Genomic DNA, 16,334 nt, shown 5'->3' with positions numbered 1-16,334 from the left:
TTGAATCTCCACTTCATGCAAAGGTCGGAGGTTATTTTCTATCGTTTAGATATAATTTGGAACTAACCTCTCTACTTAGATAGAGATAAAACTGTCTACATGTCAACCTCCTTTATACACCGTCGAGGATTGTGACCCAAAGCCCGTAAAAAACGGCATTAAATGTTACATTTATTGTGGGATACTGTACGTATTATTCAATGGCGGAGCCAGGATTCTAATCCTGGGGTCGCCAAACAGTTTTTACGGTACTAACAAGAGTAAAAACTAAACTACAAAATTAAATTATATCAGTCTAGGGTTGTCAATTACCTTTAAAACTAGATATATACATAAAATAGTACTGAAAAAATAGAGTTTTATGGAAATTATGGGGTTGACATGACTACCCTTGACCACTATATAGCTCCGCCACTGTTATTATTGTCGTTGTATGAAGAAACTAATTAAATTCAATCGTAATTTCAATAATTAAATAAATAGGTAAATGAATGAGGTTTCTATTTAAGTTTTTTGAGAAGGTTGAGGTTTTTTGACTTCACCGTATGCAGTAAGAAAAAAGAGCATGCATCTCATGGCTGTTTCCTAGGCCATCTCAATAATCATCGTGGATTCTTCGGAGATGAAATTTTGTAAATATACGATGTGTACAATTAGGCCACTCTAGATGAAATTCTCATTTTAATAACAAGTATTTTATGTTAATCAATTTGAATTGTAAATCTTTCTCCCACCTAAATTTATCCATGTACAATTATCAAATCTATGTATAAAAAGTTTAACTACAAGTATATCTTATATTGACCTTAATTGAGAGTAAGAACTAATTATAATTAAATGATGAAGGCGAAACTATATAATTTCATTATTTCAATAAAATGTAAGTTTTATCATTGTACGTATTTGTTTAAGCATTAATATAAACGCAGGTCTAACTAAAGCATCTTTTATTCCGATCCGCAACTAATTATGAGCTTTACTTTATAAAACCATAAGCTTACCCCCAACAACTCTTAATTCATTGATAAAAATTCGAAGCTAAAGAACTAGTATAGTTGCGGGAAAAATAATGCATTCCTAATAATAATAATAATACGAGTAATATTTAATCGGTCCAACAAGTGAACAAAACATTGCATTGGCGTGCATTCATTTTTATAGTGTTTTCTCTTTTTACAAAATCTTTACGATTTCATTTTTAATTTGCGGGTTGGTAATCAATTCACATCCAGAAAATGCCACTAACAACAACGTCATCAATTTTAAGATGATGCCTTAACTTTTTAATTCTTTCTATCTTATATTCTTATTAGCTGGTACTTGTAACTTGTACTCTTAATTATTATACAATTGTAATTGTTGTAGCGAATATATATACGTTTGAAACCATAGCTTCATTACTTCATCTAGTCTTTTGGTAAGTGAAATAGAAAACTACATGTATAATCATGACAAAGTCATGAGATACGAGTATGTTTAATAAAAGAATTTGGAGTTGGAGTTAGATTGATGGCTAGAAGTTATAGTTCTCTAAATCATTATTTTAATAGTTTTTCTATTAAATACTCTAGAAAAATGATAATAACAGTTTTAAGGGTTTTATGAATAGTTTCTTACTTTTTTGTCCCATAATAAGTGTCTTAGTTTGACTTTTTGAGTATTTTCTTTTAGCTTTGACTATAAATATTTTCGTTTGTGTTATATAACACTTTATATAACATATATAAATTGATTGAGTTTTAAATGCACTTTTCATTTGACTTTCATCAACTAATATATAACACAAACAAAGATATCTACTGTCAAAGTCGAAATAAAGACTTGACCAGTCAAAAAAAGACAATTAAAGTTGAACGGAGGGAGCACATGCAAAAAAAATAATACTTTATACATCAAAAACCACTCCTTTAAATTTTCACATTACAAAATATAAATTTTAATCCAAATAATTTATATTAACAGCCCATAAGGCTATGATTAACAAACACCAATCTTTTACAAGACCGGCCTTTAGGAAGTTTTAAGACTAAGGTTTTCTAATAACATGCTTTATCCTTTCTTTTCTTTCTAAATTTTGAGAATTAAAGAATTCCGATAAAGGATCAAACTTTCTCCACCAAGTTTGTTATATGGGAGAGGAAATTCGTACCATGCATGGTTTGGTTTCTTATTAAGTTATAATATTGTAAAGGTATTATGGCAAACTGTACGATAAATGATGTATAAATGAGGTACCTTCATAAAAACTTAATGCTATAAATTTCATCTCTCATATTATATATTTAGAGAAAAATTTAAAGAAACCAACTTTTCTTTTATATATACAAAGGATCATTATTTATCTTTTAAAACTGTTTTTATAAATGGAAGCTTTTAGAATAATGGTTGAAGATGATACTAACATGAATATGCTCTATAGATATTTTCTTCATTTACATTTAGAGATAGAGAGTGATGCATGGTTGGAGATGGCAAACAAAAACTTTAGTTAAACTTAAATGCACATATATTGTTGTGAATTTCCCTTTTTAAAATTTGCAATTAATAATATCCACACTTTAGTATAGAAATCGTATAAGTAATGTGTTTCACTCATAAAGGAAAAAATATAGTCAAAAGGGATTCTTCCTAATACAGTAGCATATTCATTCTAGGAAAACATTCATACGACTTGTTTAATGACGACTTTTATAGAAATAGGTTACAAAATCGATTCTGGGCCTGAATTTTTCTATGGGGATGAGACATGATGAACATTTTAGAAAGTTGAATCTTGGCATAAGGCTAGTTCGATACGAAGAATAACGGGAATTAAAGTTTCATTAGAATTTTAATTTAAATATAGTTTTTACTAAAATCTTCTTTTAATTATATGTAGCAAGTGATACATAGAATTTTGTCATTGTTTGGTTTATTACATTTCAACAAAAAATAATGATTTGAAATTTAAACAATGTGAGCAAAATTACTCCAATGGAGTGGATTATTTTCCCCCACCCACCACTCAAATAGATGTTGGGTCTCTTTCCAACTGATTGTGACCTTATGAAAGCTATAGTATTATTATGACTTTTTGGATAATCCTTAACCCATTTTATTAAAATCAAACAATCGTTAGTTATGTAACAAAAGGCTAAATCAGAGGCCTTAATTAACATGAAAAGCAGAACCGACTTCTGATTTAACTCTTCTCCCGTTGTTATCTATCTCTTTTTTCCCTTTTCATTCATTTTTCCATTTATGTGTACTTTTTAAGTTTATTAAAATTATAGGTTTCATGGAAACAACCTTTAAGCCAAGTGTTGCTTCTGGTTTTTGATAATGGAAAGTTAATAACAAGTTATAAGATTATATTTATGTTATTTAAAATGATAAATTATTCTACTGCCATTAACATTATCATTTAACTTTATGAATGTTTTACGAATAGTTGAAAAAGAATGCATCACTCACTCAACGGTTATTTCTGTAAAAGTATCTGAGCCCAAACCCGGACAATTATATACATTTCTAGCTAGTTTTAAGCTAAGTATCTACGTTCATTCGTATTGCCTCTCAAACATCTTCTAATGTACCATGTGTCACCTTCTCATTGTATAATACATTTTATATTTTATTTTTCTAATTTACATTCTTTTCTTAAAAAAATAAATAAAAAAAATAAAACTAGCATCAAGTCATGGTATCATATTAAAATTTATTAATAGATAACCATATATCAATCGTTGAGTTTAGGGTATATGAACAAAGGAAACTATAAGCAAATGAACCAAAAGAAAAAGAGGAATACTATAGAAGTAATAGAACCATCAAAGTCATAGTCAAACTTTTCTAAGATAGCTTTCAAATGTGATTTTGCCTCTAAAATGGGCACGAGGTGGCTTGTGAAATAGTCGAAAATGAAATGGATGTGTGGCTGTTTGTGATTCTAGATCCCCATTGCATCCTGAAAATGAAATCCTTTTCCCATTGACAAAACTCCATTTTCAGTTTCTTATGCAAGACTAAAGTTTCGTTTAGTACAATGAAAAGGAAAAAAAAAAAAAAGTGACATCAAAGTTGCATACTTGCATGAAACATTTAGTTAAAGTTGATGGTCTAGTCAAATTCATTGTTTTTCATTCTATGACAATCAATTCGAAATTCTATTGGTAGCTTTTAAAACATAACTAGTTGTATACTTGTATGGTTTCGATTTTTATTTCTATTTTTGTAACAAATTAAGATGGAAAAGTCTTTGGATATTTGGAAGAACAAGTGATGAAGGTTGGGTCAAATGACTAAATATGCCCCCAAGTGATTTACATATGAGGAAATTAACGGAGCATTGTAAAGACGGACAAAATTCCTACCACATGGATAATTTGGGCATAAAGTTAACGACAAATATGAAAAGTGCGAATGACTACAGCACAAAGACGTTTTTTAAATTTTATCCTATTATAAAATGTGATGGTATGAAAATAATATGATGCAAGTTGAATTATTGAAATGATACGTAATGGTAATATGCAAGGAAAATCTGATAACGGACCATGGTCATACTATATATTCGGCGCATCAATTTGAGCACATACTAGTGATTTCAGCAGTTATTGCCCCACAAAGCAGACCCGTTTACTTATGAATGGTTTATTTCGGTAGATATGACTTCACTTGTTTTAACACTTGATCAAGATCCAATGATCTAAAACCTCTCATTTCCTTGGATTTATGCATTTCCAGTATGAAGATATTACATATTATCCAAGTACCTATAATATTAAAACTTTTGTAAAAAGAGTTATGAAAATGAATCATGTTAATCTGAGCACATATTAACACCATTAATAGAAAGTTCCAAACACAAACTAAAATAAAATTGTCAATCACAAGAGGTAACAGATAGAGCTACCCTTAGATCATTTGAAGTTCCACAAATGTACATCCTATGAGTTTCTATTTCTTGCTCATGACTCCATGGATTCCGATTCCCAGGAGCATAGTAACTACTATCCACTCTATCTCGCAATGAGAATACAATTTCTCTTAAAATTGGTTCATGGCCATTCAGTAGATTCCCCATGCTCAATACTTTTCTCCAGGACTGGTTAGCCGAGGGTTGAACAAACATACTTGTAATGACGTCTCTCTCGTTCACCCTTACTTCTTCCTTCTTGATTTCCTGGCAAAACTAAAAAACATAATTAGTTATTTGTATCCACAACTCCACAAGTGGTAAGATGGATGGGTAGTGTAACCGGTAACTGGTCAAAATGGGCCAAAGCAGGTTGATCCACAAACAGTTTCTGTCAATTTCTTTATTTTGTTTCAAAGATTATTAATGTGCTCATTATAGCGTTAGCAAAATCCAATTTAGGATGTCGTATACGGACTGTGTTAAAAATGGACTTTGGGACACACTCCTGTTTCTTAGCTAAATTTGTTGATTCGGCCATTTGAGATACACCAAATTTATCTCGAAACTACCTATTAAGCGTACTGGTTGTAACCGGCAAACCACCAAATTTATTTGTATCTATTATAGAAATGGAAACGATTTCTTTATTATAGATAGCAGTAAGAAACAATTTTGACATACCTTGTTTGCATCTCCTCCTAGTGAGCCTTTTCCCATTTTGGGTACATAGAAGTTGAAGAAGTCATTAAAAATAGATTGTGCAAGACGTGGTGCGTGCAAGAATTTGCGATGAAGAGATGCAGCTAATGTTATTAATTTCTCCACATGTTCAAATACAACACAAAGGCGTTTCAAGTCTTCAATTATCTCCATATCCCCAGGTAACTTGTTTGCTGCAATTTAAACATCAATCCTATAAGATCTGTTGGTTGTAATCATGTGAGATATACTAATTGTCTAATTATAATCTAATACAGACATACAGTTGTAGCAAAGCACTGATGGACAAATATTCTTATCTGCAGATCTATTGAATGCTGGAATCTGACCCGCTATTATGCATCAGAATATAGTGCATGGAATTGTTTTTGTTGTTTGAAACTGTAATAATCAACTACCGAGTGTTTTCCACCATAAGCAAGTGATAGTTAAAATGACGAAAAAGGAAATGATCATACATCGTCAAAGTACGTAAAATTCAAATGTATAAAATCATTTTCTATCAACTACAGTATAACAATACTTAAAAATCACACAATAATAATTTGTTAGAAATTGTCATCGTAAGTCCAAAACTGATCGTGAAAATTCTCTAATATAGGATGAAGTTGAGTAGTAAATAAATAATCTTCGGTTCTTTTTAGTAGCCAAACTTATTGCAGAGAAACTTATCTGACTAGTTGCCTGTTTTAATAATAATCATATAAAAAGTTTTGTTGCAGAGAAATGTGTCTGATTAGTTGACTGTTTGATAACCATATAACCAGAATCATATCTAAACACTAAAAACTGATCACAACAAAAGGACAATTCATAATGTTAATCAAAACACACCCACTGATTACATATATAACATGAACCATAATCAAGACAAGAAAACAGATGGCCAATGATACCAACCTTGCAAAGGCCTCAATGCAGAAGCAATAGTGAGATATAACTGATCGATTTTGGTCGTCATGTGCTTCAATCCACCAAAGCTAGTCTGGTTAAGAGTGTCAGCTGCTGCCCGGAAAGCGGTACACACCATTTGCTCCAACAATTGATGTGGTCGCACTGTTTCCAGATAATGAAGTATCTATGAAGTATAATGTTGAAGGGGTGTTAGGTTTAGATATGAAAGGTAAACTAAGCATTAAAGGTGTAAACATGAGATGTCTATGTACCTTTTCTCCTTCTCTATTTGGATCCATAAGTGGCTTCTGTTCTGAAGCTGGCAAAGGAGGTGCATCATTCCATATTTTACGCCATGAATTCCCAGAGTCTGACATTCTCTCTGAAAGTCTTCCTCCAGGAGGCCATTTCTTTTTAGAACTCTCGTCCTCCTCCCAGTCTTTTGGGGAATGCCACCGAATGAAATCTTCAAAAATGGCATCTGGGTTTGCAGCTTTGAATGCTGACATATCTGTTCAATTTACGAAGAAAGGTCATTTTTATTTAAATGATATCATAGCAAAGGCCAAATGTGACACCCTATTAAACAAGAGTTATCAATTAGGGAATTGGGGTTCGTAATGGTACCTGAAGATAGGATGTCCTTCTCTAACTGGCCTGAGAAGTTCTGACAAAATTCATGGAAAATGTAACTATGATTAGTACTTTGTAGAGACATGAAGATATGTTACTAAGGGAGTGTCAGGTGTAAGTATTTAATCAGAATCATATATTCAACTGTGTTAAAACAGGCTGTAGTTTGGATGTGCTTTTTTTTTAGTTCAAAGGGTCAGCAAAATTAGATGTTTAAGTATTTGACAAATTGTGTTTCTTTAAGGAATTAACCAGATAATCAGTCTCATGAAAAAGTCTCTCAATTTTGGTTTACGAGATTAGAAGCTAAACAGGTAGCATAGCCGGCTCCAATGTGTAAATGGGTCAAGCAATTGCTTTGGGCCCTCAAGACTACAAGGCCCCCAATTTTTATATAGTGGACTTAAGGTTTATAATACTTGGGCTAATAGCCCTAACTTTTGAAAAAAAGATATAATCGGATGGAAAAAAGAAGGGAGACGAGGCAAGAATTAAACAGCCGCTAAAAAGTGAACCAGGTGACCAGCAGAGTAACGAGCAGGAGGTGTTGAGACTTGAGAGCAACACAATGTAGAAGGCAGTAGCAGTTGTGGTCCTTCACCGTAGCATATAGCTTTTTTTTGTTTACTTTACTTTCTATGCTAATAGATTAGGCCCCCATAATTGATCTCGTTTAAGGCCACCAAAAAGCTTGAGCTGGCTCTGACGGGTAGCTTTAATTATTTGTTTCTTTATTTTTTTATTTTTTGGGTTAACATGAAGTTTTTTAAGATCCCTAAGATAACAAGCTTTGTTGCAATAGGTATGAAACTAACTATTTGGTCTTGAATGTTGACATCACCAGAAGCAGATTATGTTCATGCAACATTATAAGCGAATCAATAAGCTAATCAGTTCCAAAACCCAAATATAAACACTCCCTTCATCAACACCTATGACCCCTTTTATCCCAAAAAAATTGTTAACTTACATATGAATCACCCAAAACTTCAACCGCACGTAGCCTTTCTTCATGCATATCTTCGGTCATTAATGGTGGATCCTGTGAAAAGAGAAGACCGCCATGTTATTGACTGTGGAAGAGACAAACAGGTAAAAAGATAGCAAGCATGTGAAAATGAGACAAACCAGAGTGAATGGAGCATGCATGTAGGTGTTTGAGTTCAAAAGCATCATGGATTCCACTACACCTGCCGATCCCCTTCTCTTATGATCCAAAGATTCCAAATCAGCAGATGTCACAGAACGTTGTGGCATAGAACTAAACCTATTAGTGGTTGCTCCGGATTTATGGAAGCCATCAGAAGTTGAGGTGCTGCAAATAAATAAGAGAATTTGGAAACATTAGACATCATAAAAACATATAGAGGAAATTAAGTTGTGCACATGATTATTAAAGAAGTGTTAGTAGAGTGAATGCAGATTATGCATGCAATACTTAATGATCAGTTGTATGTTACGTAAATGAACATGTAGATGTGTTTGCTTTTGGTCCAAAAAAATATAATTCCATCTAATTGTAACTCTGTTTAAAAAGAAGAAAAAATAAATTCTAAATTTAACTGATTATAATAGAACTAATTTCTGGTGTAAATACACAATTACACAAACATAAAAGTAGATAATTTATACAAAAAATATGAAATGATAGCTGATATAAATAGGCCTTCAAACCAAAAGGATAACAAATTACAATCTACATGTGTGAATATCCTCATCGCACATTAGTGTTTAGTAACTAAAACCAAGGGGTTCTCACTTGCTTAGTTCACCTGTCACTTTCCTTGACTAAACCTCCTTTGGCTTTCAATGGATCAGATAAGTCCTCATTAAACACACCAGTTGACTGCAGTTCGGTCAAACAAACCATCATATAAGTCATAGATTATGAGTCATAATCTACTAGCTTATGAACAGAAATAAAAACAGCAGTCAACCTACCACTGCACTAGAAGAATCACTATTGTTGTCACCATCTTGATGGCTGTCTTGCTGCTGGCGTTTTTTCTCGATACATATTGCAAGCTGAGAAATAACAATTTCAAGATCTCAAATATAATTAAATCAAAGGCAAAAAGAACACAAGCTATATCATGTAGCCTGACTTTCAAAAGATTATATTCATTTTTTTTCTTGTAATGTATCTAATTACCATTGTCCCTAACTAAATTCTAGTAAAGTGATGTGATGTAAATATGACCAAACCATTCACATGCTACATATGTTCGAATCAATATAATTTTTTGTATCCTGAAATCGATGGCAAATTTAATCTGAACAGCTTTGACTTAAACTAATACATGGGCCCAGTTTCTTTATTGGAATCTATGACTCTATGAGCTGTTCAGTTTTGGTTATCACTAAAGTCCGAGGCCTTTTAAAACAATCGGAAGAATGTTGGAAACAATTGTCCTATTAGCTCAATTTGTAGTAGTAGTAGTAGTGCACATCCAAATAAACAAGTTACTAGGGAAAACGATTACCATTTGCAGTTTTTGGTTAACCAAACAAGTTGATAGGTCAACTGTGCCATTAACTGGCATTCGTGGCAATGGTTGTGACTCTTCCCAACACCAACGAACTTCTCTAATAAACTCTATCCATAGCACAGCAATGGCTAAACAATAACAATAGCCAAACTAAGCATGAAATAGAAAAAGATATAAGCTTGATTTTATTATGAACTTTTACTATGTTTACCACGTATGTTGCAATCTCCAAACCATAAAGAATGTAAGCAAAGTTGAGCAAACAGAGTTTCCAAGGGAGCTCCCTTGATAAGTCTAGAACTCTTGTGTCTGCTTTCAGAAGAAATGACTTCAGGTCCTGTAATGAAGACATATGATCAACAGTCTGAATTCATATGTGCATGCGAATGTGTATCAGCTATAGAAAACTTATATTTTTCTCAAAAATTTCTGGTCGGGTTGTCCCTTACAATCGTCCTAGGCTTATCAGAAGGCTTCATCCTCGCATGCTACGCTTGAACAAGCAATCTAGTTGAATTTAAGTTCATAGTATTTCCTATTCGTGACTCGAAACAATTCGTTCTTTGCAGGCTGATTCTAAGAATGCAGCAACACCTTATGGTCTCATGGACAAGTTCTACTATAAATTATCCCAACTACTTTGGAATAAGATAAGAGGCAACTGGCAAGGGCAAATGGAATTAGGATTATACACTGCGCAGCAAAACACAGATGAAGATATGATAACATTCATCATGCCTAAACCATAACTTGTTCTAAAGTAGGAAAACGTACCATTATGACAAAGATCCTTGAGAACACGATCAAGAACTGTCGGTGGAGGAACTACTGCAGATGACTTTAACTTTTCGGATCCTGGTGTTTCAGCTGTAAGCAGCCATAACAGAAGTCAGCAATATTCAAAATTGTAGACTGTTTAACTCTCAAATATCCAGGATATCTAAGCTAATCATATAGAAAAGCTAAGTTAACCTGACACAAAATCTTCCATGAATTTCACTTCCAATGACATAGCCAATGCATTAACCAAAAGCCTAAGTTGTGAAGCAAATCCAACCACGTATCCCATAACATCACCCGCACTATACACCAGAATTGTGAAAAATATATAAGGGAAACATTCGGTACAACTGAAGTGGATATTATAGCAAAATCTGAACAGATAATTCTTTACATATAAGAAGTGAATTCGGGAACAATGAACCACTTTTGAGCTTCATGGATAGAAACATTTTCCATTTCAGCCATCTCCATGGAACTTTCAACAATTTTCTCATCCCACATGACAATCAGCTCAAATGCTACATACATTCTATGCAAATATTAGTAACAACAAAGACATAAACTTTTGTACAATACGTATTACCAAGCCTAGCAAATATTCGACAAAAGGTTACCTTTTACAGGGTCTTCTGCAGTGTACCACTCACTCCAAGGACAATCATCATCCCACTGTAATTTGTTGCGGTTATCACCTCCGTTATCCTCTCCAGATTCAGCAATTACAGACTCTGATTTCAGCCTTTCGTTATCATCATCATCATAAGGAAGAGTTTTGTATGTTAGCTTCATTGTGAAGTGAACTCTGAAAAAATGTGTCGCAAGGTCTGATGAAGAGAATGCCTACATAATTAACATGAAGTTAATAGACAAGAGATTCAAGGCTTTAAAAAACCAGTTTTCTGAATCAGGAGTGAACAGTGTGGTGTGTAGCTTACAAACTTGGAAACAAAGAGCTCATATAGTCCCTCCAAATGCATAAGTTTAACTGGAACCTGGCTAGCAATAAGATCTCCCTCGAATCTTCGAGTAAAGACTGTCCCCATATTTTGTATACCGATGTAAGCTTTCCGAGAAGGATCATGCACTGGAACAAATGCTGGCCACAAACTAAATGGCCTATAGAATCAGAATACAAAACAGATTATATTAAGATAATGATAGAAGTAGAAATCCCACCTGGAACAATTTGAGAAAGCTATAGCAACTGCACTTAGGAGCTTGCTAGCCTCCGGTGAATCAAGAATAACACCACTGGCACTTTGAGGTGCAATCACCTGTTAGACTTGAATCATAAGTGCCTTCACATATGATTATTTGATGGTATCATGAAACATTAAGATGATGAACTATAAATACCATGAATTCTTTCACACCGAAAGACAATTGCAGGTCATGTAAAGGGAAATTCCAATCTACAGCCTTTCCTGATTGAGATGATGCAACTATATATATGATAACATTAGGAAACACGGTTGCATGCAAAAAAAAGCAAATGAAACCAGAAAAGGGGTTTCACAAATTTACCAGCATTACTAATTTCAAAATAATACTCCATGCAATAGCTTTTCATAGCATATTTCAACTCAGATTTGACCTTATACAAGTTCTTCGGCTCCCCTAATGAAACAGCTCCCTTTTCCTACAAAAAAAGTATGCACGAAATTTAACAAACAAGCATAGTGTTTTGAATATAAAAGATATAATGTCTCAAATTCAGATGTAAACAAATATGCAATACTAGAGTATCGTGTTACATCGAGCATACCAACAAATTTTTAGGGCCAATTGCTAACCATTGTCGACATACAGCCTCAATTTCCGAGATAAACCTACAAATAAGAAATTTAGGAAAATATATTTTTAATCCACTTCAATCTGACAAAAATATCCAGTCTATACATACATATAAACGATACAATCATGGATTCAACCATTATACCAGGAATATACAATATACCTTTCCCATGAAGAGGCTAGGGTAAAGTCATCGAAATGCTCAAACTGCATGGTAACATACAATCAAGTTAAAGTGAGACTTCAGTTAATTATGTCAAAGAATACTTTGTGATAGAAAACTTAATTCTGTTACCAATTTATAACTGACAATCTTGTATAGTTGTATATGTAAAAGCTAAACTAGGTTTAACTTGACCCTTACAAAGGTTAAATTTCTTAATAATCCACATGAACTATAAGATTTACAACTTTAACCACCCGAACCAAATTTATGAATACAAACCTCTTCTTCTTCTTCTTCTTCAGTCTCATCTTCCATGTCATGCCTTTTTTTGCCAGATGATGATGCCATCAGATTCCTAAATTCAACGTCCTGTATTATTAACGCAACAGCATCAAATGATATTATTCTCGAATGATATTAAAATAAAAAATAAAAAAAATAAAGAACTCACATATTGAATACTATAAGGCTACGTCATAATGTCCTAATACCTATAATTCTAACCAATGAAATTACAATAGATGTCTAAAAATTATCAACTTTAAAAGATGGATAACATCGAAATCAACATTGTGTTATTTACAGTAATCCTAACCATAACCGTTGAATATAACTTGAAACATGAATGTTTAGTAAAACCTCATTTTGCAGAATAAACGGAAATTAGTAGTAAAAATGAAACTCTCCTACAACATGTAGACCAGTTGTATAGTATCAAAATCAATATTCACAGAATTCCTAAATCAAACTCTTAAGACTAATATGATCAAACAGCTAGGTGAATAAAATTGACCAGCAGTCACATGGAAACTAGGATCGCGGATTGCTACGCCAATATGCAATAAGATTCGGTCCGCATATGAATAGGCTAACTTCGGATCACTTCGATATGCAGTAATATATCTAACTACAGTAATCTCCAATTAAACAGACCAATAATCAGGTTTATATATACTGGTGTATATATATATATATATATATATAACTAAACAAATCGAAATTCGCATAAAAAACTCGATCCTAATTCATGAAACTCATTGCATCACTGAATGAAAAAACTAGTAACATAGCTATTTATTTGTAAACTACACTCACATATATTGTTAGGAAACCGTCACGGGGATATCGGAGTGTTTAAAAACAACTAGATTCAATAATGTTAATATAAATATCAAAAATTGACCTAATTCACTGCAGTACTCAGCATGAAAAGCAGCTATATATATAATACGGAGTATATAATATTTAATAGTAATTTGAATCAAAATTATATATACAATTGACAGTAAAAATTATACAAAAAAAATGTTAGAATACATAATAATGACCTGAAATTCATGAAACTGGTAATAGCGGTCAGTTGAACACCACTACGATCACGGGACGAGAATACGAGATCTGTTTGTAACTTTTCAAAACTTTATTTTACTCGTATCATTATTTATTTTTATAATAAAAAAATAAAATAAAATCGTGATTGAGGTTTTTTATAAAATAGCCTCCAAGTTGAAAGTTACATGGGGAAATGTCTAAAATGCTTTCCTATATAATATTTTCATCTACAAGGCTACAACCCTTTAAAATATTTTCACATACACTATTCTCTTAACATTAATAATTAAATTACACTATCAATCCTTTATTTTTCTAAAATATCTCCATTAACCATTTAAATCAATTACTTTTATATGAATTATCTACGGCACTCGACGTCGCATTCACCACCAACACTCGCCTCCACCACCACACCGTCGCCGTCACGACCACCGTCGCATCGCGCGGATACAATGCTAGTATATAAGAATGTATTTTATAAATAATTAAATGTTACATATGAAAAATACAAAATTAAAAATAGAAAAAAAAAACCAACAAATTAGACGTTTGAAAATTACATTCATATATCTTGACATAATAATAATATTATTGTGCATGGCCTATCAAATCCCGTCAAATGGCTCCAAGACCTTACATGCGATAAAACTAAATGTATAAAATGGAAATGTTATAAACGCGAATTGGTTGTCAAGACATGTCTTCTCTTATTTAGCCAATTTACATGAAACAACTTTTTAAACACCCCTTGAACGTACCCTAATCCAACCAGAGAGGAGGTTTTCTTAGATCCACACATGCATGTTTCCATCCTATCCATCCAAACACCAAAACGTTAACTCAAATTTGAAAAACAAATAGTTGTAATCGTATTGAGTATTGACATAATCTCCGAAATCTTCATGTTCAAATAAATATATGAAAACGAATGAGCAGTAAAGAAAAATGAAATTAAAATAGATTGATTATGATAGGGATATGAAAGTTTAAGTATAGTGAGATAAATTTATAGAGTAGATAAAAGTTAGTTAATGTTAGATTTTTGGATAACAATTTGATGTAAATATTTTGTCATTTTGTCTGTGTTTGTTGGAGTAACATCATTAAAGAAAAAGGTTCCTTTATTTTAGTACTTGAAAATTGAAATGGCATTACCTTTGACACTTGGAAAAACTGCTTATGAATTCGAATCATGGTGATTGATTTTGTACCCTTTTCCCAATCACTACTTACTTCATCATTCAATTTGAAAGTCATATACTATTATTATTATTATTATTATTATTATTATTATTATTATTATTATTATTATTATTATTATTTAAATAAGGTTTTTGAGTTTAACACATTATTATTATCATTTTTTTGGGTTGCTTTATTTTGGGTTTTGATTTACCACCGTCCACCAATGATTTTGCGTGTCTCGTTGACAAATACTGGAAGAAGCTAAGTTGCAATTTTATAATACCAGTGCGTTGCGGCGAAATTTTATAACCATCTTTTTGGATAAATACATTGGTTATTTAGTGTAATTTCACGACTGTAAAGTTACGATTTTATTTGACTGTCATTTTGTTTTAGAAGTGACAATTTGTTATAAGAGCATCCACAATGGGAAAAAGTCTTTCAAAGCTTTTTATTTTGCCACTTAGCTAATTCAATAACTTTAAGCTATTAAAAAAGCTTTTACTCCAATGGAAAAGCTTTTTCTAAAGCTTTTTACAAGACTAAACATTGAAAAAAGTTTTTCCTCAAAAGGTTGAGGATTATCAACCTATCCTCAAAAAAGTCTTTCACTCCAATGGTATCAACCCTTTCCAAAAGCTTTTTTTTTTAAAAAAAAGTTATTCATCAAGTTACCATTGGAGATGCCCTAAGGGTCGATGTGATATTTTAGTGTTGTAGTTGGAAGGATATTTTGGGAAACATAATTAGAGGCTTTTTGAGAGAAAGAAAATAATTTAATTTTCTGTATAAAGGGTTAAAAGATAAAGAAGTTGACAAGCATAAAGATTTGGTACTATAGTAGAACAAAATTTTCTAGCTGAGTTGGGGATTCCAATTTGATTCTTTAACCCACCATAACTTACGACAATGTAGAAGTTGTACAATTTTACCAACGCTCATCCATCTACTTTAAACTTCAAAGTTGTTTCTTAGAAAGTTAGAATCATGAATGGTTAAAAAAAAAAAGAAAAGAAAAACAGGTTCCGAAGTTATTTGGACCTCCAAACTCTTGCCACTTGTATCTCCATCGCTTGAAAATTTGGAATTTGCGGATATATTCGTCAGGGTTGCAAAGTTTAAGGGGTTGGGCTAACCGACTCATCCATGATCCATATAATTATTGAATGAATTGTCACAAATCCGACATACAAATATGAAATATCACATGCACGTACTTGTAGACCATTTAATTTCTCACATTATTATTGTTGTCATGCATCACTTCAATATTTTTCAAGTGCTTTATCACTTTATGTTAGTTATCTATATATAACTACGATATGATGTGTGACGTAGGGATAAAAAGAACACGACCTAAAGAGACAATCCGATACCTGATGAAAATATCCGATATCTGAATTCATTCTGGGCAGGAATTGGGCATGTCTACCCT

General features: G+C 32.4%; 1 protein-coding gene across 2 annotated transcripts; it reads right to left on the bottom strand.

Moving 5' to 3' along the window:
- Positions 1 to 4,786: 4,786 nt before the first annotated feature.
- On the bottom strand, positions 4,787 to 13,788 carry LOC122607977 (rab3 GTPase-activating protein catalytic subunit). 2 transcript variants are annotated; one of them, XM_043781058.1, is made up of 23 exons: positions 13,708 to 13,788; positions 12,658 to 12,748; positions 12,377 to 12,422; positions 12,185 to 12,248; positions 11,944 to 12,058; positions 11,776 to 11,861; positions 11,596 to 11,693; positions 11,355 to 11,526; positions 11,034 to 11,259; positions 10,811 to 10,937; positions 10,609 to 10,718; positions 10,411 to 10,503; positions 9,848 to 9,973; positions 9,631 to 9,764; positions 9,089 to 9,172; positions 8,920 to 8,993; positions 8,276 to 8,462; positions 8,118 to 8,189; positions 7,142 to 7,181; positions 6,787 to 7,025; positions 6,521 to 6,698; positions 5,582 to 5,793; positions 4,787 to 5,164 (listed from the first exon to the last, which is right to left on the bottom strand). In XM_043781058.1, exons 2-23 carry the CDS (start codon positions 12,725 to 12,727, stop codon positions 4,865 to 4,867), a joined length of 2,853 nt encoding a protein of 950 aa, XP_043636993.1. In that variant the 5' UTR covers positions 12,728 to 12,748; positions 13,708 to 13,788; the 3' UTR covers positions 4,787 to 4,864. The 2 variants fall into 2 exon arrangements, with proteins under 2 accessions (XP_043636993.1, XP_043636992.1); XM_043781057.1 differs by having other exon boundaries at positions 4,787 to 5,173; positions 12,377 to 12,420; positions 12,659 to 12,748.
- Positions 13,789 to 16,334: the final 2,546 nt, after the last annotated feature.

The sequence above is a fragment of the Erigeron canadensis genome, chromosome 7, assembly GCF_010389155.1.
Source record: "Erigeron canadensis isolate Cc75 chromosome 7, C_canadensis_v1, whole genome shotgun sequence".
Lineage (NCBI taxonomy): Eukaryota > Viridiplantae > Streptophyta > Magnoliopsida > Asterales > Asteraceae > Erigeron > Erigeron canadensis.
The sequence above is the reverse complement of the archived record's forward strand: the minus strand, read 5'-3'. Positions and strand labels throughout refer to the sequence as shown.

What these genes read in the sequence shown, in the direction of transcription:
- LOC122607977 (XM_043781057.1), bottom strand. Translation starts at nt 12,727, where the DNA reads ATGGCATCATCATCTGGCAAAAAAAGGCATGACATGGAAGATGAGACT. An exon ending in CTAGCCTCTTCATGGGAAAG is followed by an intron (nt 12,249 to 12,376) that starts GTATATTGTATA and finishes TCTTATTTGTAG; the next exon opens with GTTTATCTCGGAAATTGAGG. An exon ending in TCGGTGTGAAAGAATTCATG is followed by an intron (nt 11,694 to 11,775) that starts GTATTTATAGTT and finishes CAAGTCTAACAG; the next exon opens with GTGATTGCACCTCAAAGTGC.